Source organism: Diadema setosum, chromosome 15 (assembly GCF_964275005.1).
Source record: "Diadema setosum chromosome 15, eeDiaSeto1, whole genome shotgun sequence".
NCBI lineage: Eukaryota > Metazoa > Echinodermata > Echinoidea > Diadematoida > Diadematidae > Diadema > Diadema setosum.
The window spans coordinates 15,865,204-15,892,727 of NC_092699.1; the positions used below are offsets into that span (position 1 = coordinate 15,865,204).

Below are 27,524 nucleotides of genomic sequence, written 5' to 3' on the forward strand. Positions count from 1 at the left end.
AATACTACATCATTTCATTCAAATGGGACATCATAAGAAAGCCTGATTAATTTTCTTTACAACGACAACTTACTTGTTTACATTATGCATTCCTGGAATGCACAGTACAACTGAGTATGAGGAAAGGTCAAATGTGAAATGTCGCAAAATAGAGCAGACGTGTTATGTCAAAGAATGTAATTCCCATTTGCTTTGTCGTTTCATGGAAGGAATGTGCTTGAAAAGAATGTATTGTGAGATTATCATTAGATTCCAGGCTTCATCCATTGAAAGGTTGACCAAGCAGTCATCTAATGTCTAGGAGATGGGATTTGTTGAAAGTGCTCTCATTTCAGCATTGCTTATTCTAGTTGGGTTTTTTCCATCAACACTGTACATTATATTATCAATAGCAGAATTGTTGTGACTTTTCACTTTTGATCTGTCCCCATACTCAGCTGTTTTGCACATTCCAAGAACACCCAATCATAGCAAGTGAGGTGTCATTTGAAAGATAATTGATAGGATTTCTAATAATGTCATATTTAATGAAGATAATGCGGGTATAAGAGAAATATGATGTATAAAATTTTAATTGCAGAACTTATTTTGAGTAGTCGCATCGTTAAACGATACGCAGTTTTCGTTTAAGTGTACAGCTTGTATCATCGGGCGGACGGTGAAAACCCCAGAACCCAAGCCCAAATTTGACTTCATAAATGGCACCCAGACTAGTCCCGTCTAATACAGACAAAGTAGCTACTAGTATACACTGTCCCTCGTATAGAAAATAAAATGGGCGTCCGGTGTGTGTGAGTCACAACTCATGCATGTAAACGATCCCGCTTCATTCATCGCAAAGGGCAGGGTGCATAACCCGTTGGAGTGGTCCGCCTCGATTAATACACTATCAAACACGTGGTTATGACGGCAGACTTCTGCATTTTTATGTCAAACCGGAAATAAGTGTCTTGTTGATTTCTTTGAATTCCTTGTATTCATTCAAATACGTTTGAATATACATAATAACACAGCAATGTAAATGTAAATTTCGAGACAAATACCCCCCCCCCCAAAAAAAAAAATGTTTGAAATTGAGGGAACTGCTAAAAAAGCAGAGCTTGTAGTCTGCATTTCCTTATAGATAATCTAGTTGCAATGATAAAACAAGTAAAAAAAAAATAAAAAATAAAGTAAGACAGAGACGAAGTACGCACACACAGACACAAAAACAAACATGAGACAGCTTTCTTGTAAATGAAGAAAGGGGAAAGGTAAGTACGCGTGGTATGAATGACAGGAAGAGACTATGTACATAGTGGACAGAGATAAGAGATAATGAAGAGGAAATGATGGGTCAATCCATGTTAAAGAACAGGTGACACATGAGATGTACAGTGTAAGTTCACCGAAATATAGGTAGTGCAAAGAGGAGATTGCGTTAAAAATGGGAATTGAAATTAAGGATAACAAAAGTATAACTCATTTTGAACCCTAAAAAGCTCTTCTGTTTTGTTTTGTTTTTTTTTTGTGTTTGCTTCTTTTGTATTATTATCAAGAGAATTTCTTTTGTATTAATATTAAGAGATTTCCAAAATTTTGGACCACAAAAAGAGAACATAGATTTGCCTAAAATAATCCTGGTTAAAGACAAGTGAAATAGGATAGGTATTTAGGTAGGATATGAATGGACAGCTTTGAATAGACGAATATAGAGTCGAATACAAGAGGGAGAGAATATATTATGAATTTTGTACATTAAACGATACAAATCGTTACTCTTTAGATGTTATCATAGAATAAAACACCAGTATGCAACTGCATGATTCATTACAAATAAAACGAAGGGCGTATTTCTATGATAGTATTCTTTCTAAGTAAGAATATGTGTTTCCACAAGCGAGTATGCCATGATTTAAACAAGGTAACAACAAAGTAGAGTATAACGTGGAAAGAGCATTTCGAGGAAGACAAAATTTAACTTTATTTATAACCCCTATTGAATTCATTGCTCATGTATACAAATCCAATAACTTTATAAGTCATTTATCACGTATTGTTAAAACATATCTTAAAGTGACATTAATGTGGTATTCTCATCTAGTGAAAAGATGACCTAAGTGCAACCTGGAAAGTTAGCGATATCATCAAAGAATGAGTAGGTCTACGTGAGAAAAAAAAAAGTGATCGCTTGAAAATCAGAAAACAGATTCAGTTCAGAATATCAACGAAAGCACTTTTTAAAAGGTATTTAAACATATCAACAGCAAAATTATTGCAAAGGATGACTCATTGTTTTCTGAACTACGTGAGGAAATAATGTTCTTTTTTACAAAAATGTGATCTCAAAAATTGAATATCTTTAAAGTGATTCTTAATTTGAAACTGATAAGACGGTTTGTGTATAAGCTGCTCATAACTAATTATTGATTACCTCTCAAGTACATATTGAATTTCTCTCGTTAGACATTTCCCTGACTTGTCAAAGATAGCCAAAGTTACTCCATATATTATGATATACAATTCAATCATATAATGATGTAAAGAAGTCAATAATTGCGTCCCTATTTCACTATTACCATACACCTGAAGCAAGAACAAGAGAACTCATGATTTTACGAATTTCGAGTAGATTGCCACCTTGAATATACGAAAATGACAAATTTTATTCATTTTCATCAAACTCCTACCCATGAATACAAAAGTACCGATGCACAAATTATAAACTAAATCTTTGATATCCACATACGATTATGAAATTGACGATTTGAAGACATTTCCTGTTTGAGATAAGTATGGGATGGGTAAATATTCGAATATTTTTCAGTGTGAGAGTCACGGCGACGATCGCGCAGCTTTTCATTGAGTTAAAGGGAGTAAAACCTAAATATATACACTCAGCAAAAAAAAAAAAAAAAAGTGAACACTTTCAAGTTTATATTTCTCATATAATATTTGGCTAAAAGGTAATATATAACATACCATATTGAAGGTAGTTTAATTGGTTATCAGCTTGGTAGGTCAATAAAAAGGGAAACTTTAACCCATAAGTGAAGACCTTTATTTTTCTCTTCCAAGGCACAAAAGCAAAAATTGCAAAAATTAACAGGATTCACTCATGCGTAGCTACTCTTTCATATAACAGACCAGAAGACAAATCTGACACAATTAGACAAATCAATTAAGCTGCAAAAATAAATATTTTATCTCTACAATATCTTTGAAGCCCAAAATATCAATAAAGGCCAAAAATAAGGAAGAAAAATGAAGAATCTTGGATCAAATCCAAAATCAAATGAAACAAGGGAAGCAATATTAACACAAAATGGTAGAAATTTCAATTTGTTTTCAAATTAAGAAAATTGTAAATAATTTTTGGTTCTTAAATTTATCTCATGAATCCTTAAATTACGCAATAAAAATTGTTTATTTAATCATCTTTATGGCATTACTCTCTATGTCGTTTGGAGTTTGATCAGACAGAAAATTTTTACTTTCCCCCTATACTTTCCCACTTTATGTTTGAAGTTATTAAGAGATAAATAGAACAAAAAAATATTATTTTTGCTATTTAATTCATGTCTCTGATTGTGTTAAACCAATTTTTGTCATTGTTATCTTGAAGGGCATTGCCAAATGAAAGACTACATGTCAAATTTTGCAATTTTTACTTTTGTGCCTTGGAGTGCAAAAATTAATGTGTTCACTTACGCGTAACTCTAAATTACCTTTAATAGAAAGATTAAAGGAGAACTTACCAGTTTGAAGTTTGATCTTTATTTTATGAGTTGGAGAAAGAATTCACAGTAAGAGCCCGCTCAACGCGCGCGCAATCATACTTCGTAGCAACAAGATGTGACTTCTGTCAGAGTGGAAAGATTGAGAACTTATTTGAAGTTGATCTATACATTTTGGGATAATATTCATGAAAGGGAAGGAAAGGAGGGACTGTGAATTCTTTCTCCAACTCCCTCATAAAATAAAGATCAAACTTCAAACTGGTAAGTTCTCGTTAATCTTTCTATTCAATTTCTTGAGTTTACGCAAGAACTCACAGTGAGATTTTGTGCATAGCACAGAAGTCACATTTGTTCCAACTGAACAATCTTAGGCATGCACAATGCATGGCAAGCAAATTGAAGGCTAAAATTACCTGGGTCTGAGGCCATCATTTCCTCATAATCAGCTGCGACAGACACTTTCCCTCGTCTTATGTCATAGAATTTGCGAAATGTCTGCTCTTTGGACCAGCCTGCTTTTGCGAGGATCAGAGGAATAGGTGCATCCGCTCTGTTCGCTGCTGAGCTAGATGTTGCTCGGGTGGAGTGTGCACTGAACATTGTGGTGTCAATGCCAGCGCTAGTCATGATTTCCTTGATCCATCGAAAAATTGTGCCGTTACTCTCTTGAAAGGCTTGCGAAAACTAATGAAGAGATGTCGTTCCTCTCCTCGGATCTCTTTAGTTCTCCGAAGATAGGCCTTAATGTATGTAACTACACACAAACGTCTGTCTGGGGGTACGCTTTCAAAAGTATGTCCAATCCAAAATTGCCAGGTCTAGACTGCTTAAGATGTTCATTAACTTTGAATGACACCATAGATCGTTTGAGAATCATGTTGTCTAGATTCAGGCAATGCAAAGTCTGTACCCTCTGGGTGGATATCAAGGCCAGTAACATGCACAGCTTCATCGTTAATTGCTTCAAATTAAGCGAGTTTGCGGGAGCTAATTATAGCATTCTCAAATATTTGAAAACAATATTCACATCCCAAATTTCCGAATACCGCAGCCTTGGGGGCCTGAGCTGGAACACACCTCTCATAAAACGAGAGAGAAGCAGATGAGTGCCGACAGTGAATTGTTCATCCTCTAACACTAGAAAGGGAGCAAGTGCACTCCGTGTTGAGTTAATAGCTGAATAGCTATTGGGGGTTCTCTTCATAAAACATGTGCGTAAAAAACTCCAAAACAAAATTAATCTTGGCACGAAGGTGACTTTCCTTCTTAAGTGTACAAAACTTTTTCCATTTCCTTATATTATGTACAATACTGTCTTTGGGTTGATGCCCTCCAAGATGCTGCCAAGATGTCCACCGTTCTGCTGCTCATGCCAGAATTCTCGAACGGCATGGACAGCTTCAAAACCTGCAACAGAACAGATCAAGGCAAGCATGTAAAGGGTGCGGTTCCCTGGATACTGGTTGCGTAGGCCCCCTAATCAAATTCCCGTGTCTAGGAATAAAGAGTGGTTCATCTTTTAGCATTCTCCTCATGCGGGGAAACCACGCTTGCGTCGGCCAGTTTGGGACAATCAAGAGACCATGTGCCTTTTCATTTTTTTATTTTTTGGAGACATTTGGGGATGAGGCGGAAAGGAGGGAATGCGTAGAAATACAGATCACCCCAATTCAGAGTGAATGCATTCACTGAAACCGCATCTGGGTCTTGCAGCCACGTAACATTAGCAGGCAGTTGCTTATTGAGTTTGGACGCAAAGAGATCAATTTGGGGAGTACCACATTTTTTTGTGATATCTGTAAAAACTTTCTTATTCAGCATCCAGTCTGTTCTGTCAGTAAAATGACGAGATCTCCTGTCTGCTTCTGTATAATTGTCACGACCAGGTAAATAGGCTGCTGTGATCCAGATGTTCCTTTCCTTACACCAAACCCAAATGTCTCGTGCTGCCCTGTCACAGGCTTGAGATTTAATGCCTCCCATATTGTTCAGGTAGGCTACAGCTGTTATGTTATCAGTTCTAATGAGCACATGCGTATCATGCAGGTGGCCACAAAACGATTTCAAACCAAGCCCTGCAGCCAATATTTCAAGATAGTTGATTTCATTGTTTTGAGCACGCACTATATCCTGATCATCCCATCTACAGCCAGTTTCACAGCTTAAATCAGTGGTACCCCATCCTTGCCCACTGGCGTCTCAGTACGGAACTCTAAAGCTGGTCGATCTCGACTCATTAGTGCCAACTGGCAGTAAATGTTATTGAACCACCAAGCTAACTCGTTTTTAGAAGCTTCAAATTCATAGGCCTATCAAAATGCCCTTTGCTTGATTTCAGTGCAAGAATTTTGTCTCTTTCTTATATATCGTCGACGACCATCCGAACCGTCGTATATGTCAAAATTCAGTAAATTTTTCGAATTTCAGATTTTGCCGTTTTAAGAAAGCCCAGCACACACTCTTTCTACTCACAAAATTTTGAAACCGGATTTTGTGTTTTTAACAGAGAAATTTGATATACGTCATTTTGCCTGAACGCGAATTGGCTAAAGGCGTTCATCCGAACCGACGTATCGCTATACGTCGGTTCGGGTGGCCGCGAAACGTCGAGTCGCGTTCAGAGAAGGTGTCGTATCGCCAGAACTGGCAGAAGCAGACGATGGAGCGCCAACCAGACCCTCCCCAGGACCGGTGAGTTTTATAATGAGTAGCTATGAAATCATGCAATTTCAAATAAAATGAACATACCCAAGCAAGTTCTATCCGTAAGATTGTTACTTGTCAAGATAAATATGCAGATTGTCGTGGGTTTTTCAAAATATTTCGTCGCGTTGGTAGGTGTAGTCCTGTGTATAGATAAACATGTGGGTACAAAGGCAGGGATACTCTAGTAGGGTTTAAATCATAGACCCTTTTGTAGTCTAGAAAACAACGTTCACAATGATCTCGTTGAATTGGCTTTATGTGCTTATGGTGCATATATGGACCTCATACGTAGTGGGTGTGGGCAATGCCAAACTGTTAACACTTCAGGGTGAATTGTTTGGGAATTACCACACAAAAAGTACGAGATTACTAAGACGAGTCCAACATTCACAAGTTACGTATAGTCACAGCCAACAATTTAGAGCCGCTAATCGCTGGTTCATCATTTAGTGTAGGGCCCTAGAGTTCTGATGATAGGTTCTCCTTACTTATAACATGTATTTATGGCCGATTGAGCCCCAAGCTTGCAAACACACACAAAGAAAAACACCCAAATCTGAGTGTAATGTATCTCATGTGAATTTGCCAATGTACACTGTAAGCCAAGGATCTAGTAGTAGTATTAAAGTAGGGCCTATACTGGCTATAGTGAAAATGAATGATTTTACCAACGTCTGTAAATTTATCTGATACTAGGATTCCTAGTACTCTAGGAGTAGGATTAGATTATGCTGGCCCTTAAATACATGTGTGTTGTTCAGAGATCTAGCCAACTGCAAATGCTTTGTACCGTACCGTTACTGAGTATGAATTTTTATCGCATGCATTTTTATGTCGCTGTGAGTGCCAAGTCTCCATAATATTGAAATCACTGCAATGAAGGCTTTAGTGTGTTAAGAGGCCAGAGAGCAGTACTTGAGTGAGCCCCTCCTGTGATATCTTATAGTAATACGCTGATGTTCCACTACAATTAAAATACATGTATATAATTGAGGTCTAAATGCAATGTTCCAATTGTCAGATCTAGCCTTGCTAGGCTATAGGTGCCCACACATTCTAGAGAGTAGTTTTGCAGTACCATATGCACAGGGAATCTTCGCCCTCTATCCGTCTATAATATGAGTTGAATTGTACTTTGGCATTTTTATGATCAATGTAAAAATAGACCACTAAATAGGCTTGCGGTAAAACATTTCTGCTAGAATTAAAAATATTTTTTAATACACTTGTAGTGAATGTTTTGGTTTTTGTTTGTTACAGGTCTTTGTCCTCAGAGAAACCAACAGATGTTGAAGTCCTTTGGGACAAAGATAGTACGAGGAATTCCATAGCTGTTGATCAGCTGAAATTCAGGAAGGGCATGCTTCCCACGACTTGGAGTTTGTGTGTCAATGCGATGGCACAGGAAACTGTGGAAAGGCACAATTACTGCTGTGTATGGGGGAGAGAATTCTGAAAGCAGTAGCGATGATGGAAACACAAGCACCGCAGACAGCAGTGACGAAGATGATACTTCTGATTATGGCGATGATGACAACATTTACCTGGCGAAATTAGGTAAGATTGTGCGCACACAAATGAATACATACTTGTAGTAAAAAGTATGGACAGTATACAGTGTGTGTGTTTATTCAATGCCTCTAATAACTTCGTAACTGTGCTGTAATGTTAGAAGTAGCTTACTCCATACTGTATGAATGCATTTAAGTAGTGCCTGGTATACGTGTATTACATTTTCATGGTGTCAACTCATATACAGCACAACCTGATATACCATGTTTTCACAATAAAGACATGAGCGTGTACTTATGTAGCCTTAATTCATGTTCATTTGTGTTATGCCTACAAAAAAAAAAAAAAAAACTTTAATGAACAGATTAGACCTTCTATCAGTATCTTTTCTTTTTCTGTGTCACATCTGCTTGTATTTTGTGTTTCAGTCACTTTTTCCAATTTCATAATGCCCTTGTTTTGCTGCAAAACTGAAGATCTATGTGTGTAACCAGCAAGGCTGAGTTTAAAAAATTTTGACTTCCTGACCCCATTCCGGTGCCCTATGCGTAACAAAAGAGTTTGTAAGCCTATCAGCAAATGCTATTTTTGTGCCTCACTTCTAATGATGTTTTTGTATTCTTCATAAGTACATGCAATTGACTGTGGAAAGAGGATGCATGTACCGCTTGACTGCTTTTGCATTTAATGCAGATCACCAGTCTGTTTGATCTCTGCTGATGGGCAAAAATAAAAACTCTTTTTTTGTGGACATTTACATAGGGCTATCTGAAAAATGTGGTATTCAAAGGTTAATCTTGATAAAAACAAAAATAGATTCAACTTTTAAAAAATTAAGATAGTAACAGTGAAAAATATATGCACTATGTGTATTTTGTTTTCCTCATTTATAGTTGCCATAAAAAAGGACATCAGCTGCATTCCAGAGATACCAAAGCTAGCATTGAACAGTGAAGGAGCACCGTTAGATCCATCCCAGCAGAATGTCAGCTCTGACCAACTTCTTCTCAATGGTGAGTGTTTGTAAAGCCTTAATCTTGTTCAAAAACCCAAGTAGATATGGTTGATTCAATCTTGTTGGAATATCAATTAGTAATCTGGATTAAATTATGCTATTGCTGTCATATAATAGCAAATAAAAAGAATGACATCAACTATACACAAGCAAAGAATGTAGCATCCTGGCTAACATGTACCAGTATTATTTGCAGTTGTCAGAGGTGGGTCAAGGAATTCTGTAAATTGGGGGGGGGGGGGGGGACCACACGCACGTCTGCCAGTTTTTCTCTGTTTCTTTTTTGTTTAAAAAAAGGGCATCTTAAACCCCATGTGTCCCCGCATGGATCCACCATGGGTTGTAATCTGGATGACAAAGAAATTATAAAGTCAATCTTTCAATAAATATGATGGAAACAAATTAAATGTTTATGCACCATGTGTATTTGTTTTTCTTTTTGTTTTCTTCATTTCCAGTTGGCATCACCAAGGACATGGACTGCATTCAAGGGATACCAATGCCACAATTGAACAACGAAGCACCCGCAGTTTCATCCCAGCAAAATGTCAGCTCTGACCAACTTGTCACTGGTGAGTGCTTGTAAAGCCTTAAAGGTAGGGAATCCCATTTGCATGCCCTAAATGAAGAGTTGTATAAATACAGTGGTATGTTGAAGAGAGTATCATTTTAGAAACTCCCATAAAGTTTTGAAAGTGGAAGGTAACATTTAGTACATTTTTAGTGACTGTTAGATTTTGAATTGAATTTTTTTTTCGGGGCTCACCGTAAATTCCAGTACATTACTAGGCTACTTTTGCAGACCCATGCATTGCATGTGTGTCCATCATGTATATTTGTGAAGAAATTTCATCAAAACTTACAAACATTTCTATATACATTCTTGCCACACACTCTATATGTTATTACATCAGCTCTTATACTTTTAGATTTGTGTTTATAGATTCAGAAGACAGCAACAAAAAGGCTTAAGTGTGGCTGACACACAGAACTACTGAGTAGTTGAGTTTTGTGCATTATTCAAATTGTAGATAACTGTTGACTTCCAAATTTCTCAGCAGTGGCCTAAACAAGTCCCCTGAGGTTCATATTTAATGTTTTCTACATTTTGGGAGGTCTGTAAAAGGTATCCCCTACCTTTAATCTTGTTGGGAAACCCGACCAGATATAGCTGCATTAATCTTGTTGGAATATCCATTAGTAATTAAGATGAAATGATGCTATTGCTGTCTTATACACTTTAATAGCAATTAAAAAGGATCACATAAACTACACACAAGCAAAGAGTGTAGTATCCCGGCTACAATGTACCAGTGTTTTTTTCAGTTGTCAGGGGTGGGTCCAGGAATTCTATGAAGTTGGGGGGGGGGGGGGGGGGACCACATGCATGTCCTCCAGTTTTTCTGTTCATTTCTTTTGTTTAAAAAAAAGACAAAAATAAAGGGTGTCTTACACCTGATGTGCTCCACATGAATCAACCACTGGTTGCAATCTGGATGTCATGTTATCCTTCTTTTCATGTTGTAGCAAATGGCTAACACACAACTGGAGAATGTAGCTTGTCTGCCAATTGTACCTGGACCTTCCAAGCAGAGTGATATTTAATCTATGAGCAATTCTCAAATGAGGATGCATGTACCGTTTGACTACTTTCACATTAATGCAGATCACCAATCTGTCCGATCTCTGCTGATGGGCAAAAAATACCCTCTTGTTTGTGGACATTTAAATAGGGCTTTCTGAAAATTGTGGTATTAAAAGGTTAATCTTAATATTTAAAAAGAAGATAAATTCAATCTTAAAAAAAAATCACATAGAAACAATAAAATAAACATAGGCTATGTTTATTTTGTTTTCCTCATTTACAGTTGGCATCAAAAAAGACATCAGCTGCCTTCCTGAGATACCAATGCTAGTATTGAACAATGAAGGAGCACTGTCAGATTCACCCCAGCAGAATGTCAGCTCTGACCAACTTCTCAATGGTGAGTGTTAGTACCGCCTTAAACCTTGTTGGGAAACCCAACCAGATATTGCTGAATCAATCTTGTTGGAATATCAATTACCGGTAGTAATCCAGATGAAATGATGCTATTGTTGCTATATAATAGCAAATAAAAAGAATGACATCAACTATACACAAGCATAGAATGAAGCACCCTGGCTACCTTGTACCAGTATTATTTGCAGTTGTCAAGGAATTCTGCAAATGGGGGGGGGGGGGGGGGGGGGGGGACCACACGCACGTCCTCCAGTTTTTCTCTGTTCATTTTTTTGTTTTAAAAAAAAAGGCATCTTAAACCCCATGTGTCCCCGCATGGATCCACCATGGGTTGTAATCTTGATGGCAAAGAAATGATAAAGTCAATCTTCCAATAAATATGATTTTACAAAATGTAGTACTTATGCACCATGTGTATCTTGTTTTTCTTTTTGTTTTCTTCATTTCCAGTTGGCATCACCAAGGACATGGACTGCATTCATGAGATACCAATACACACTTTGTACCAGAATGAACAACGAAGCACCATCAGATCCATCCCAGCAAAATGTCAGCCCGTACCAACTTCTCACTGGTGAGTGTTTGCAAAGCCTTAATCTTGTTGGGAAATCCAACCAGATATTGCTGCATTAATCTTGTTGGAATATCCATTGGTAATTAAGATTAAATGATGCTGTCTTATACACTTTAATAGCAATTAAAAAGGATGACATAAACTACACACAAGCAAAGAATGTAGCATCCTGGCTACCATGTACCAGTGTTTGTGTTGTCAGGGGTGGGTCCAGGAATTCTGTGAAAGTTGGGGGGGGGGGGACCACACGCACGTCCTCCAGTTTTTCTGTTTATTTCTTTTGTTAAAAAAAGACAAAAATAAAGGGTATCTTACACCTGATGTGCCCCACATGAATCAACCACTGGTTGCAATCTGGATGTCATGTTATCCTTCTTGTCATATTGTACCAAATGGCTAACACACAACTGGAGAATGTAGCTTGTCTGCCAATTGTACCTGGACCTTCCAAGCAGAGTGATAATTTATGAGCAATTTTCAAATGAGGATGCATGTACGTTTGACTGCTTTGCATTGATGCAGATCACCAATCTGTCCGATCTCTGCTGGGCGAAAAAAAAAAATCTTGTTTGTGGACATTTACAAAGGGCTACCTGAAAATTGTGCTATTAAAAGGTTAATCTTAGTAAAAGAAATTATAAAGTCAATCTTTCAATAAATATGATGGAAACAAATAAAATGTTTGTGCACCATGTGTATTTGTTTTTCTTTTTGTTTCTTCATTTCCAGTTGGCATCACCAAGGATATGGACTGCATTCAAGAGATACCAATGCTAGTATTGAACAATGAAGCACCGTCAGATCCATCCCGCAGAATTTCATCTCTGACCAACTTCTCACTGGTGAGTGTTTGTAAAGCACTTAACTCTTTATGTGCCACGGTGGAAACCCCCTGTGTGCCACATTATTCTGAGACAGGAAGGTAGTCATGCTTTGAGAAAGAATTCTGTTTTTCCAATTCCTATAACTTTTACAAATTTTTGTTAAGATGGGCATAATAGCTGGCAAAGGAATGCCAAGCTTTGTTTCGATATAAATTGTATGACGAATCTTTTTTCAATTTTTCTGTTGAATGACCATGGCACTTGCTACATTACTGTAAAGGCATGACTTTTGCACATAAAACTGTAAGAGTAACTTAGAATGTACGAGCAATTCTATTTGGGAACACCGCTTGTATAGTCAATCACCACATAGAATGCAAGTCGTACAGAGAGGAACAAAAGCACGAGAAACGCTTTCATTGTGCTGCGGGATTAGCAGTGATTAGTGATCTATCGATTGGTTTTGGCGGCTTTGTTTGTTGAGCAGAATATGCGAAGTTGGCACGCCGTCGACTGAGTCCGACGTGCGAACGTGGCACATAAAGAGTCAATCTAATCGGGAAACCCAACCAGATATTGCTGACTCAATCTTGTTGGAATAACCATTAGTAATCCGGAATAAATGATGCTATTGCTGTCATATGATGACAAATAAAAAGGATGATATCAACTATACACAAGCATAGAATGTAGCATCCTTCTTTTTTTTTTTTTTGCAGTTGTCGGGGGTGGGTCCAGGAATTCTGTAAAGTGTGTGTGTGGGGGGGGGGGACCACACGCACGTCCTCCAGTTTATTCTGTTGATTTTTTGTTCAAAAAAACAAAAACAATAAGGGCATCTTACACCCCATATGTCCACGCATGGATCCACCATGAGTTGTAAGCTGGATGACATCTTGTCCTTTCAAAGAAATGATAAATTCAGTCTTTTAATAAATATGATGAAACAAATGTAATATTTATGCACCATGTGTATCTTGTTTTCTTTTTTGTTTTCTTCATTTCCAGTTGGCATCACCAAGAACATGGACCGCATTCATGAGATACCAATACCAGAATTGAACAACGAAGCACCATCAGATCCATCCCAGCAAAATGTCAGCTCTGACCAACTTCTCACTAATTATTGCTTGTCTATGGTGCCTACAGTTGTTTGTGCATGCAAAAGCAATTTAGTCTATGTATTCAAATTTTTGATAATTTATCACTCCGCACTATCTCCCCACCACTATTCGCCATGTTATGATTTGTCTATTCTATAGCTATTAAATATTCTATGATATCATAATAAGCTTTGATATTTCTTTAACAATAATTGTCATATTTTTTCATGTGAGAGATGTACATGTAACAGCTTTATTCCTCCTTCCAAATGTGATTTGATTTCTGAAGGACCGTTGCGTAGATATTACTGTTATATCGAAATGAAAGTACAATCACAAACATGCACATAATAACAACTCAAATCATACAATGTACTTTTTTTTCAGCCCTAAGACCTGAGTTATTAGAGATTCACTAGTATTAGGAGGAAGTTGGCCTTCTGCTTTAAGCCATTTCCATCTGATGAATGTTTCAGAATGTTTTTCAATATAAACTGTATTGTGTACAATTTTCTCATGTTAAAATCGGTTTAACAATTGATTTAGATCAATATCTATTAAACCAAAGACATTTTGATTTGTACATTTAAAAATGTTCGAGGAAATGTAACCATTGTATTAAAGGACATGATCATTATCACTGAATTTAAATCAATATTTATTTTACCACAGACATCTTGATCATTCTGTAAATTCAAAAATTTTTAATGAAATTTTACCATTGTATTTAAGGACATGTTCAATCCTTTTCTTTTCTTTTTGGATGTGAGATATGGATTTTGAAATAAATATTGCTGCATTTTAATGCAGCCTTGTCTCAAGACTCACTTTCTTTGTTTTGTTTTGTTTTTCTCTTATATGTACTGTGATCTCATTATCATGAGGAAATCATAATATTATGCACACTAAAATGTCAGCATATATAATTGGAAGTGAAATGATATTCATAGTACTACTTGAATATCATTTAAGTCTGTAGGACAATACACCTTTTATTATTTGTGTGAACAAGTACAATCCATGTTTGTGTGTGTGGATGTTTCTGCGTAGAAAATCAATTTGCATCTGTTTCAGAGTCCTGAACGTATATATATATATATGTATACTCGTATATATATAAAAAACAATAATGTGAGACAGACGTGTGGCTAAGTAAATTTTTTGCTTGTTATTTCTGATGAGCAAGCTGATAATTGAGTTTTACCCAACTGAATGATCATGAATTATGTCTGCCATGCATGTGAGCTGTAAAAGAAAATCTTTATTCATGGGTTAAAATGTACAGTATTCATCATGGCAGCTTAGAAAGAATGAAAGTTAGGTCATTACAGTCATGATTGCGGCATGAATTATCACAAAGAATAGCAAGGCTTGGATGTGTGATTTTTGTTTTTGTTTACAGTATTGGAGAGTGGGAGAGATGGTTAAAGCGTGGCAAGGGAAAGAGAAGAGGTGGAGGAGAGCAGTGAGAAGATGAAATGAGAGGAAAAAGAAGAGGCAGGCTGCAATGAAAAAACAATAATTCCATAGGCCCCACCTCTTTCACAATACATGTATAACCACTTTTTGCGTGATACAGTAATTAGATACAAACTGATCAAAGATAATGTGTCCTTAACATGGAGTGGGTTTTTTGATTGTTTGTCTGTTTGTTTTTTACATCAAAGGAACTCTCGTCTGATGCCTGAAGCGTAATTCATGTCAAAAAACAAAACAAAACAAAACAAACAAAAAATCTGCACAGGAACCTCCCCCTCCCCTACCAGTGTTTCATCATGCATGCCAAAACTAGACCTTGGACGTATTTGTACTACATCTTATGAAATTATGACACAGAATAGTTGCATTCACACAACAATATGCGCGAAATCACTCGTTTTACAGATAAATACCACGTAACCATGCATATCGCATAGATGCGCGTGTTATAAGAATAGGATACGTCGGTTCGGAGATCGCACTTTCGGTACGCGCGTTCAGCAAACTGACGTATCACCCCGATACGTCAGTTCGGATGACCGCGCGTACTGAGAGTGCGATCTCCGAACCGTCGTATACCTGTTTTTCGACTCTTCCTGTGCGGAGGCCTTTCTTTTTGTGAACGTAGCATTAGTTTTATTCATACATGATTTTAAATACATATATTATACGAATCGTCTGGAATTTGCCTTTCTTTTCATATAAAAAGACCGGGAATAAAAGCAAGAAATTTCTTTACACTAGACTTCAAAGGACCCCCAAACTTCAAACGCGTTTTTCTCGAAAACGTGTTCTCGCACACCGCTGACAGATACGACGGTTCGGATGGTCGCCGACGATATATACTATAGGCTACGATAGAAGAGGGGGCCATTATTGAATTGCAAGGAAAGTAGCAATCAGTTTCCCAATGACCTGCGCCACCTGCCTGATAGTAGGGTTCTGTTTCCCTAGTAATTCCTCACATACTGCCCTGATATTTTGACATTTCTCATGAGGGAGCGTTATGGTCATGCTTTCCGAATCCAAGATAAGCCCCAAGAATTAGGAGCCGTTGCTGAAGAACTAGGATAGATTTCTCTGAATGAATAACAAAACCAAGATCAGAGAGCAGTTCTGTGGTTGCTTGCACCGCTTTAGTGCTTGTGATTCAGTTTCACCAATTATGAGTGTCATCTAAATACCCCACAACCAGGTGGCCTGCCTGTCTCAGTTTTGAGAACACCGGCTTCATAAGTTGGTGAAGAGTCTATAAGGCGCTGTACTGCATGAGGCCATTGGGGAGTACCCTAAATTGCCAACATTTCCCTTGCCAGACAAATCCCAAATACTTGCGATGTGAGGGGTGAATAGGGACAGAGTAATTGGCATCTCGAAGGTTGACTGAGGCAAGGTAACAACCAAGGGTTGTAGCTGTATGGATGTTATCCATTATGAAATGCTGTACATTCAGACTGTCATTTAGGTCCGATAAATCTAAGATCAGGCGTATGTCCCCATTTTTCTTTGGGCGTGTAAAAATATTGGACACAAATTCTCCTGCCACATGTTGGCATTCTTCGATGACGCCTTTCTCGCCCATTTTCGAATTTCAATGTCAATCTTGCTCTCCTCAGCATTACCCACTCTGTAGTGGTAAGGCGGTTTACCTCTGCGAGGTGGGATATTCGCCTCTTGAAATTCAAGTTTGTAACCGCTAATTGCATCAAGTACTAGGTGTTTAAAAAAAACAAACGTTTCCCCACTTTTCCAATTCATAAACTATATATCAGATAACACTGTCATTGATATGAGTAATAGCTGAATAGTGTACAATTTGGTCGGAGGTGGTTTGAATATGAAAGCATAAATCAGATTCATGAAATCCATGATTAATTTCACAGTTAGGTTCCAGATTTTGCTCTATTTTCAACCCTCTGTACAAAATTTCACTTTGCACAGGGGTCAATGGGTGTGCATGGGAGTGTGTGGTTAACACCCTGACAATGGTCCTAAACAATGGTTAGGGTTTGAATGCTTCATTATTTATTCATGAGAAATTCCCTTATCACAACTAGTCTTTATTCAGCCTCTGGCAGTATCTGTGTAAAGTCAAACGCCTACCGATACTGTCGTTGGGTCTCGACAGTGCTCTCCCTACTTCTGAAAAACGAAATTACAATGAATACCTTCTGTTCTATCGTAAGCATGGTGACAGGAAGCAAAGAAAATCAATTAGAGTATACACTTGTGTAAATGGAGCCTTAAATAAATCTACTGTGAAACATATTGCCCCAATGATAAATGCTGCTGAACTCTTTACCAAAAATGATTTCTTTTTATCAAAAGGCGAAAAATTTGTCAGACTATTTAATTAGTAGACAGTTGTATCAAAATGAGGAACTTTAGATCATTTATGCTTATTTATATCCCAAATTTAGTGATATGTGAAGCAAAAATTGAAAATGATTGCCAGCTGGAATGGAATGTGGTGTTTGCAATCACATGGAAACATGTGCTTCCTTTTTCCATGTGCATGCATTTTACCCTTTACCGTGCATGAATCCAGACTAGCAGTGCCCAGGGCAATCCACATGAATTTTGATTAAGCATTCATGTGCCTGGGAGCTAGAGACTGACGCCTAGTCAACAGGTGGTTAAGGCATGTCCATTGTTCAGGGCCATTGTCAGCGCACACTCACATACACATCATTGGTTCCTGTGCAAGGTTCAATTTTTGTACAGAGGGTTAAAATTTGACCAAACTCTGAAACCTTATTTAAAAATCAATCTTAGATTTAATGAAACTGATTCATGCTTTCACATTCAAATCACCTCCAACCAAATTGTACACTATTCAGCTATTATTTATATCAATGACAGTTTTATCGGATGAATAGTTTTTTAACTAATGATCAAAATTGGGAAATGTTTTTTGAAACACCTAGTATGATACTAGGATCAATGGCAATATGATTCCACTGTTTCCTAAAATGCCTCAGTCGACCCCCAACGGGCAGGTCTAATGGGACATCTACATGTTCAATGTCAAAATCTGACTGTGCAGTATGAGTAGATTGTGTATTTCCACAACAAGAGCTAGGCCTGCAACTTACTTCTTTGGGTAGTGCAGCTACTTTCTCCGTGACAGTGTTTGGCTTCGCTGGGATCACTGAGTAGCTCTGCCTCCCCCCCCCCCCCCCCCCCCGGTTGTGCGCATGTGCTGGAGGTGGGCGAGTCTGCGTGTGCGGGGCTGAATGTCTGTTTCCCCGCTGTTGGCCTAAAAAAGGCCTGGATGTATCCCCAGCTGCGAGCCAGCCCGCGCTCCGATATTGCCTCCGGCTGAATCCACCGCTGGCCGTGCACTTGTATGGGTGGTACGGCTGATGCGTAGATCGCTTAGCCTGCCCTCTAACCACACTAAAGGCAGCCCTATTCTCTTCTTTGAGATCTTTTACACGTTGTCTTAGGTCGTCACCGAAGAGAAACGCGGTCACTGGCGTTGTAGGCTTGCACAAATGTGCGTAAGCAGCGTTCATGTCGGGTCTGATAAGCTCATTTCTCAGGCAGTTCATTTCGTAATTGGCGTTACAGATATGGCAAGCCGTTTGTGTAATAAGTCGATAAATACTGTTTTTAATAAGTCGATAAAAACAGTGTTTATCAACTGATAAACAGAGTTTTTCTTTGATAAACTGAGTTTATCAACTGATAAACACAGTTTTCTGATAAACTGTGTTTATCAACGATAAACTCTGTTTATCAATTGATAAACAGAGTTTATAAACTGAGTTTATCACTTGATAAACTGAGTTTATCAGAAAAACAGTGTTTATCAGTTGATTAACACAGTTTATCAAAGAAAAAAATGTGTTTATCAGTTGATAAACACTGTTTATCAGTGGAAAACAGTGTTTATCAACTGATAAACAGAGTTTTTCTTTGATGAATTGAGTTTATCAACTGATAAACACAGTTTTCTGATAAACTGTGTTTATCAACGATAAACTCTGTTTATCAATTGATAAACAGAGTTTATAAACTGAGTTTATCACTTGATAAACTGAGTTTATCAGAAAAACAGTGTTTATCAGTTGATTAACACAGTTTATCAAAGAAAAAAATGTGTTTATCAGTTGATAAACACTGTTTATCAGTGGAAAACAGTGTTTATCAACTGATAAACAGAGTTTTTCTTTGATGAATTGAGTTTATCAACTGATAAACACAGTTTTTCTGATAAACTGTGTTTATCAGCGATAAACTCTTTATCAAGTGATAAACTGAGTTTATCACTTGATAAACTGAGTTTATCAGAAAAACAGTGTTTATCAGTTGATAAACACAGTTTATCAAAGAAAAACTGTTTATCAGTTGATAAACACTGTTTTTCATTGATAAACAGAGTTTATCAGTGAAAAACAGAGTTTATCTGTTGATAAACACAGTTTTTCTGATAAACTCAGTTTATCAGTTGATAAACAGAGTTTTTCACTTTTGATAAGCAGAGTTATTTATCTCTCCACGAGAGGGCGTTTTCACTGTTTGATATGTTCTGCTCGTTGTTGTAATAATCGCAGCGCTATGGCGCTAGGCGCTTGCAATGTACGTATCACTGCGCTAGTTAGCTAACCGGGCTGGGCCGGGTGTGTTGTGTCTGTAATTCTGGCAACGTTTTCGGTAATCGGTATCTGGTATATGTCTGGTCAGGATAGGAGTGCGTGAGAATACACACTTGCACATGTACATGTACATGTAGGCCTACGTATTAACAGAGCAGACGTATTAAATGCTGCTATCTAGCGCCCACTACCGAGAAGGTTTGAACTCTGCTTTTCTCTGATAAACTGAGTTAATCAAGTGATAAACAGAGTTTATCAGAAAAACTGTGTTTATCAGTTGATAAACTCAGTTTATCACTGATAAACAGAGTTTATCGGAAAAACTGTGTTTATCAGTTGATAAACACAGTTTTCTGATAAACTCTGTTTTTCTCTGATAAACAGAGTTTTTCTTGAAAAACAATGTTTATCAGTTGATAAACAGAGTTTTTCTGATAAACAGAGTTTTTCTGATAAACTGTGTTTATCACTTGATAAACAGTGTTTATCAACTGATAAACACAGTTTTTTCTGATAAACTCTGTTTATCACTTGATAAACTGAGTTTATCAACTGATAAACAGTTTTTCCGATAAACTGTTTATCACTTGATAAACTCAGTTTTTCTTGAAAAACAATGTTTATCAGCTGATAAACACAGTTTTTCTGATAAACTGTGTTTATCAGTTGATAAACTCAGTTTATCAAGTGATAAACAGAGTTTGTCAGTGAAAAACAGAGTTTATCAGTGAAAAACAGAGTTTATCGACTTTTTACACAAACGGCTTGCCATATGCAGAGTAAAGCAAGTGCGTCCTGTTGCGCCTCGTTCAAGTCAGTAGGAAGAGTTTGTAGGAACGCACACAGCCCGAGGGTGAGAGATTTCTGTACTCTCTGCAGTTTAACGTCCCTGCTGCGTGTAGTCTGGGTCACATTATCCCAAATCACTGGATTTACTTTAGGGACTAGCAAGTTGGGGCAATTGCTCGGTGCTGGGTAGTTTGCCGATGACTCTTCCATCGATTTTTCCTCCAGACAATGGGAGATAAGATAATTGGTAGAATTTGCCAATTCGTCATTGATAGGTTCGCCCACAAAGGAGGAGACCGCAAACTTCGCAGCAAAAGATGGTACCACTGTACTTGCACTGGTCGCCCCGTGTGCTCTGCGGGTGCGTAACCCGCTGCCGCCGCAGGGAAATCGCATTTATCCCCACTGTAGCTGCTGCCGCTGTGGTCCTGCAGCGTACCGCGTGCTTGCGTACTATCGTCAGTGTCAGCACACGCATCCACATCCCCAAACGGCGGCACACCACCGTGGTCTGCGGTACAAGCCGTACCAACATGGCCGGCACGTAATTGTTGTTGTTGGATACGATCGAATGGAAAACTCGATCGAGTAGGCTGGGACGGTAGCACTCCCATGACTTTCTCAAACATGGATTCAAGCTTTGAAAGGCGGGAAAGCACATCCGCGTCCGTCTTCTCTTTAGGGGGCTGCTTCTTTTTTTTATACTTAAGCTGGGTTTCCCGTCCCCTTCTTTCTTCGACTGAGCCGGCGAACACTTAGGTTCATGATGCGCGGCTGTAGTCACCACGACAGACAAAGACCCCGTTTACAGTGCGGGGCGGGGCCCGGCCGCGGCTCGGCCGCGGCCGAGTCCGGCCTCAATTGCGCGGCCGAGCCTCGCAATTTTGTCCGTTTACACTGCTGGGCTCGGCCGCGCTTTTGATTCAAACCTTTCAATATTTTGTCGTAGTGGCGCTCTGCTTGTAAACAAACGCAATTTGGTATTGTCTAGTTTTCAGACCCTTTGCCAAATGAATTCCGTGGCGACGAAGTCGCCGTTCGGGCAAAGGCCTTTGCCGAAGGAAAAAATCCTTTGCAGGACAAAACCACCTTAAACTACACTAATTTTCGATGTTGAGGGGGTTAATATCCTGAATAGCGAAAGATACAGGCAGAGGGTTTGGAAGCCAGACTAAAATTGGCCGCGCAATTGGCCGCGCATTTGGCCCAGTTTGCGTTTACACCAAGAAGAGGCAGGGCTCGGCCGCGGCTCGGCCGCGGCCGAGACCACCTCCAGAGCGAGGCCAAATGCGAGGCCAATTTTGGCCTCGCATTTGGCCTTTTGCGCGTTTACACTGAAGCGGGGCTGGGCTCGGCCGCGGCTCGGCCGCGGCCGAGCCTCCCACTGTAAACGGGGTCTTAGCTGTATGCTGTGGGGCGCTCGAACTAGTGGTGCCACCCACGACAGACTTAGCTGTATGATGTGGGGCGGTAAGCGGAATTTCCATCCCGCAACCGTGATGCGGTACTTGAAAAAACACTAGAATAAAAGTCCTCTTCCGAAGCAAAACACAGCTCAAACTGAGCTACAAATAATAACAATCCACAATTAGATAAGATGGTGCGATGATGCACGGAAAAAGGGAAGAATATGACTTGATTTCAGACTGCGTGGGGGGAGCTTCCCTCGTGCAACGTGCGAAGCGATATGACTGCGCGCGCGTTGAGCGGGCTCTCACTGTGAGTTCTTGCGTAAACTCACGAAATAAAATATAAAATACACTGATTTTCATCAAAATCTACTATGAAAAATATGAACTGAAAAAGTGTTTACTTTCCTTCTTTTTTTTGCTGAGTGTATATGTATAATATATATATACATATATATATATATATATAAACATGTGGGGACATTTAAATATATTTATATATGGATTGACTCAATGCAGAAACATTGATAGAGGACATCAGTGAAGTTGGGAAAATCGGACAATCCATTCAAAAGTTACTAATCTTCAAACTTTTCTGTTTGTGACAGTGTTTCCTGTCACACATGGACGAGATAAAAAAAAATACTAGAAGGAATTCAACATATTTTTCATTTTTGATTAATGATGGAGCACATGGCTAACCTCTTTCATAAGACAGCGATGGGTGAGGGGGGGGGGGGGATAACATCGTCCTGAACAATATATCAGTAACAAGTGGAAAGAATGTGTGCTTTTATATCGCTGTCCATGTGTGACACCACGAATGGTTGTACTCTTCTTAACCAGCGATTGCGGTACCGAAACGTTAACAAAAATCAGAATTTTGATTTGATAGTCCAAATTTCCTCAAATTTCACTGTGTTTTCTCAATTTCTGTTTTCACTAAATGTACATAATAATATTTAGTCTTCATTCTTCTAGAATTGTAGATTTTAAAATACCGGGAGACCCAACAATTATTATGGAAATAATGCTTTTTTTTTGTTATTTAACGTATGCAGTTTCCTCTGGCTTTAATACCCAATGTGAATATTTTTCTTTGTTTAAGACTGCGAGGCGTGTAAGTTGGAAGGCCCCAAGACCATGGAGCTTTTAACAAAGGCAGGAGAACGCTACGCTAACGTCGATTCGAGTTTACCATTTTTCAGCGAGCTCAAGGCGACTGATAACAGCGATGATGACGTGGAAATTATTTGCAGAATTAATGGCCAAGATGTAGCCAAAAAAGCGGAAAAGATTGACATCAAATCGGGCAACACACAAGCGACGCTTGACATGACATGTACTGGATACGAGCAGAATCTGCTGAACTGCACTCATACCGTGACAGTCATCGTCAAAGGTATGAAATAATGATTGATGGTCATTTACACTCTTAAAACATCCGAGTCAGAACTGACCCGGAACTGGGTCCGTTGGGGTCACACACCGTTCCGGGTCAAAAATGACTTGGAATTTGGTCATGAAGGCCCCGAATGGGGTCACCCTGAACCAATTCATGACTCTGAATGGGTCATATCTGACCCCATTCCCGGAATGGTGTGTGACCCAACGGACCCAGTTCCGGGCCAGTTCTGACTCGGATGTTTTAAGAGTGTAGGTGGTTTCCTTTGTTGTATTTGCCAAATATTGGGCCAAGATTAATCTGAAAGTGAAATGGCCCTTTATGACTTGAAAGGGAACTCGTGATAATGGTTTAAAGCCTGAAGAAGACCTATCTGTACCCAAACGAAATGATATATCTTTCCTTCGACATGCAGTAGTCTCCAAAGTTGTTCTAGCATCAGCAATGAAATAATATTTATGTCCAAATATTGGGCCAAGATTTATCTGAAAGTGAAATGGCCCTATATAATGCCTTGAAGGGGAACTTGGTGATAATGGTTTATAGCTTGAAGACCTATTACGAGGACCTATTACGAGTCTTTCTTTAAGTTGTTCTAGCATCAGCAATGAAATAATATTGATGTCCAATGATTATACAATGTTTATACGATAATCATTAAAGGATGAAAGGAAATAATGTCAACTAGAAAACATTGTTTATAGGATGATATGTAGTAATACTTTTCTTAGAGTAAGTCAGACGCGGATGACGGTATGACTAACTGTAATCATGTTTCATTTCAAAGTATGTTTTTATAAATCCATACAGACAAGGAGGCACCGAGTATGACTGATCCGAACTTGAAAGCTTCCTATTGCACTGACACCGGAAAGGCGACGAAATTGATCGAGGAAGGGATTCTGACACCCACATGTGATGACAATGTTGATGACTCGGTAGAAGCTACAGGAGTGCCATCTGGGGGTGAATTCCGCATTGGAGTAACGAAGTACACTGCTACATGCACAGATGGGTCTGGCAACAAAGTGGAAAAAACATATACATTCGAGGTGAAAGGTGAGATATTGTCAGACTTTAGGGTTGTAGATACCAAAAGTCGTATAAATAGAATAATATGAAAGAAGTTTGCAATTTTGTTTGTTTATTTTCTTTTAATGCAAGTCGTCAATGGGCAAATATGATCATACGATAGCGGCATGTTCTTATTTCTTATGAACGTGATAGGTTTGGGAGATTTCAGCCGTCGCGTTTTACGAAATAAGAAAATACCTTTGATTTGATAGTCCAAATTTCCTCAAACTGCACTGATGTGTTTTCTCTATGCTGGCCTCGGGTTCCTAGGTACCACTAGATCCTATCCAGTCAGCTAACCGCCGTATGCACAATGTACAAGAATAAAATTGCAGACAGTCGAGTCGAACGTTGCACTCTTGTCTTTATTGAATTCTCCTCCTTGCTGTGCATGCGCGAGCCGAAGTGCGTATGCGCATATGTGACAACGAACGGTAAAACTTAAAGTGAAACAATGAATGATACACTGTATGAATATATCAAAATAAGTCTTGAATCAGAGAGGGTTGAGCATACATGTATATAATTCTTCATTACACACAAAAAGGTTTGCTTCTTCTGAACAGACAATAGTACACTGTAGTACTGCATCATTATACATACACATTTTGTATCCATGCATATATTCACTACACATCATGAAATGGCATCTCTGTAATGTCATTATCCATCCACTGTTCTGAAACTGTAGCAATGTCAACACATTGTTGCAAGGTCAATTTACTGTCGCATTGTCAACATGAAAAATAATGTTTAGAGGCCGTAGGGTAAAGTGGGGTAAGTGGAACACTAAAGCCTTTATTCGTAAATCAAAAAAAAAATAAATAAATAAATAAAACGCGCCAAGAAATATTCAAGCATCACAGTTTGACCATTAACACAATACAAATATGTGATATTGTTTTGGGCAGATATTATTCATAATTAAGTTCAAGATTACACTTTAGTCATGACTACTCCATTGTTCCACTTACCCTGACGTACTGGGGTAAGTGGAACAGCATTGTACGCATAGGATTGTCTACACAAAATGAGAAAGGTGAAAGTACAAATTGTACGCAGAACTGACAAAGTCACCAAGCCGTCCATTCATTAATACATGCGTTCCACTTACCCCAACTCCATGGGGTTAGTGGAACAGCAAATGCTTTAATGCTGCAATTGATGGAATTTAACATTTTTCTCCCCTAATTTTGACAGTTGATTAAATGAAATAGTTCCCTGCAAGAAGTTTTGGTGAAAAAAGTAGCACCATAAACACGATAAATAATTTTAAAATCAATTTTCAGTAGCGTATGCATCATTTCGATTTTCAAATTTACCGCCCTGACGTCATGGTCTTATACAGGGCACACGATGCAATTTCTGTGAGTAATTTAGTCCACAAAATTATAATTTTTTACTCAAGAAATAATCTTCTAAAGACTAAAACGATTTTCAGGAGTTTTCCGACCTGTAAACTTGTCAATGAAATATTTTGAAGAAATAATAAGCCTAAAATGAGTCTGAATAAAAGAAAGCACTGACAGGAAGCTCTATCACCTCAATGATGACGTCGCTCTCAACACGCCGTCGATCAATATTTAATCTGAGGAGAAAATGCCCGATATTAAACTAAAAGATAAAGAGAGTTTTACGTTTTGTTGAACGTCTAGTTACCTGTTGTACAATCTTTCAATCACGACACAAAAATATGCGTTTTAATCAAATAGGACACCAAACACTACCACGTCTTATCCACTGTTGTTTATAAAATAGTTACGACGCAACATCTTGGAGTGAGGCTGTGGGATGTTCAGGATTTTTGACGATTTTAGCTCTGATCATTCTAATTTTTGTCACAATGAAGGCATCTATTTTGTTTCTACGTAATTATTGTTTGTTCGTATTTTTTTTTTTTACTCCACTAATGCCTTCTCCTAAACAATGTACTTACCCATAATCCTTCAAGTGTTCCACTTACCCCCGTGCTCCAGTTACCCTACTTTACCCTAATATACATGTAAAGACCCTATACCAGACTTACAGACTTGCGCTCAAAGAGTATAGAAGCTACGCTAAGAGGGTATACTCTTGCGATTTCGCACGCAAACGGGTGTAGTACGCCATGGAGCCCCGCGCGCGCCTCATGGAGCCCAACGGCGGCCATTCTAGTAACAAAACCGCGATCTTCCACTTAACACATGACCCTATGGAGAAAACCGTACCTTCCTTTCATTTTCTTCATTTTAAGAAAAAAACACAGCGGTAGAATTGCGTTTCAGGCCTCAAAATATCAGAAGTATATTTTCTGTCGATACGTTAAAAAAAATTGAAGAAATGTCATTACTTTTTAATCTGTAGCCCTTCAAAGATTGTATTTGAGCTGACAAACGCCGTCTACCTCTTTTTCTCTCGGTCTACTTTAGCTCAAACTTTGTGGGACTGCATATTGGAAAATAAATGACATTTCTTCAATTGCATTTCATGGTTAGACAGGAATGATACTTCTGTATGACAAAACGAAGTCCTAATTACATCTTTTCCCCTGTATGCCCCCTAAAAACATCACTACTATAAAATCTGGGTTATGATCACGTAAAATACGCCCTCTATCGGTCATTCAGCTAATGGCGTCAGTTTTTCGCCCATGAGCGTACTACTACCACTGATCTCCCATCTAACTGGATGTGCGGAGCGGTCCGTTGATTGGAAGCCGCTGCGTTCTATTGTCCGCCATGTTTGTTCCCCCAAGAAGAGCGCGATCTCGTTGCCGACATACTGTACACTTTACTGGACATGTTGTGACGGAGCTGCCTGCAAACTCTCGGAAATCTTCATGGAAAATAAAATATAACAACGTTGGAAAACATTCAATCTATCCCTCCCAGCTCTTCTCTATATTTACTCTACTTTTCTTTTTATTCTCTGTAGATCTTTTCTGTTTTTTCCCCATCATCGCATATCTCTATCTCGTGCGGTCGATTGCTCTTTTTTGACGTAAATATACTGTTTTTTTTTTTGTCATCTTCTCACTCTCCGTCTCCCTTTCTTCAGATTAATACATGTATATCCCTTTCAATATCTATCTCTCTCTTCTCTCCTTATTCCATATCACTCCCTCTTCTTCCCCAGCCTCATCGCTCTTTAGTCTCTCTCTCTCCCCTATCCCTCTCTCATCCACTTCAAACTCTTTCTTCCCCAATCAATCTCTACCTTTCTTCCCTCCCACCCAACCCCCACTCTCTTTCAGTCTACCTCTCTCTCTCTCCCTAACCCTCCCTTTCTCAAAACAAACTGTTTACAGTTTCGTTTTAGTCACTCTTTTTTGTA

At 38.6% G+C, this 27,524-nt stretch overlaps 1 protein-coding gene and 1 pseudogene across 1 annotated transcript; one reads left to right on the forward strand and one right to left on the reverse strand.

The window, feature by feature from the left end:
- The first annotated feature begins 7,816 nt into the window (after positions 1–7,816).
- On the forward strand, positions 7,817–13,414 carry LOC140238559 (uncharacterized). The gene is made up of 6 exons (XM_072318461.1): positions 7,817–7,982; positions 8,831–8,950; positions 9,411–9,524; positions 10,821–10,937; positions 12,258–12,370; positions 13,361–13,414. The coding sequence occupies exons 1-6, from the start codon at positions 7,817–7,819 to the stop codon at positions 13,412–13,414; spliced, it is 684 nt and encodes a 227-aa protein (XP_072174562.1).
- Positions 13,415–16,164: 2,750 nt separating this feature from the next.
- On the reverse strand, positions 16,165–21,811 carry LOC140238560 (uncharacterized; annotated as a pseudogene).
- Between the last annotated feature and the right edge of the window lie 5,713 nt (positions 21,812–27,524).

Bases quoted from the DNA above. Each gene is read 5' to 3' on its own strand.
- LOC140238559 (XM_072318461.1), top strand. From the start codon at position 7,817: ATGCGATGGCACAGGAAACTGTGGAAAGGCACAATTACTGCTGTGTAT. The intron at 8,951-9,410 runs GTGAGTGTTTGT...CTTCATTTCCAG, and splicing joins TGACCAACTTCTTCTCAATG to TTGGCATCACCAAGGACATG. The intron at 9,525-10,820 runs GTGAGTGCTTGT...CCTCATTTACAG, and splicing joins CTCTGACCAACTTGTCACTG to TTGGCATCAAAAAAGACATC.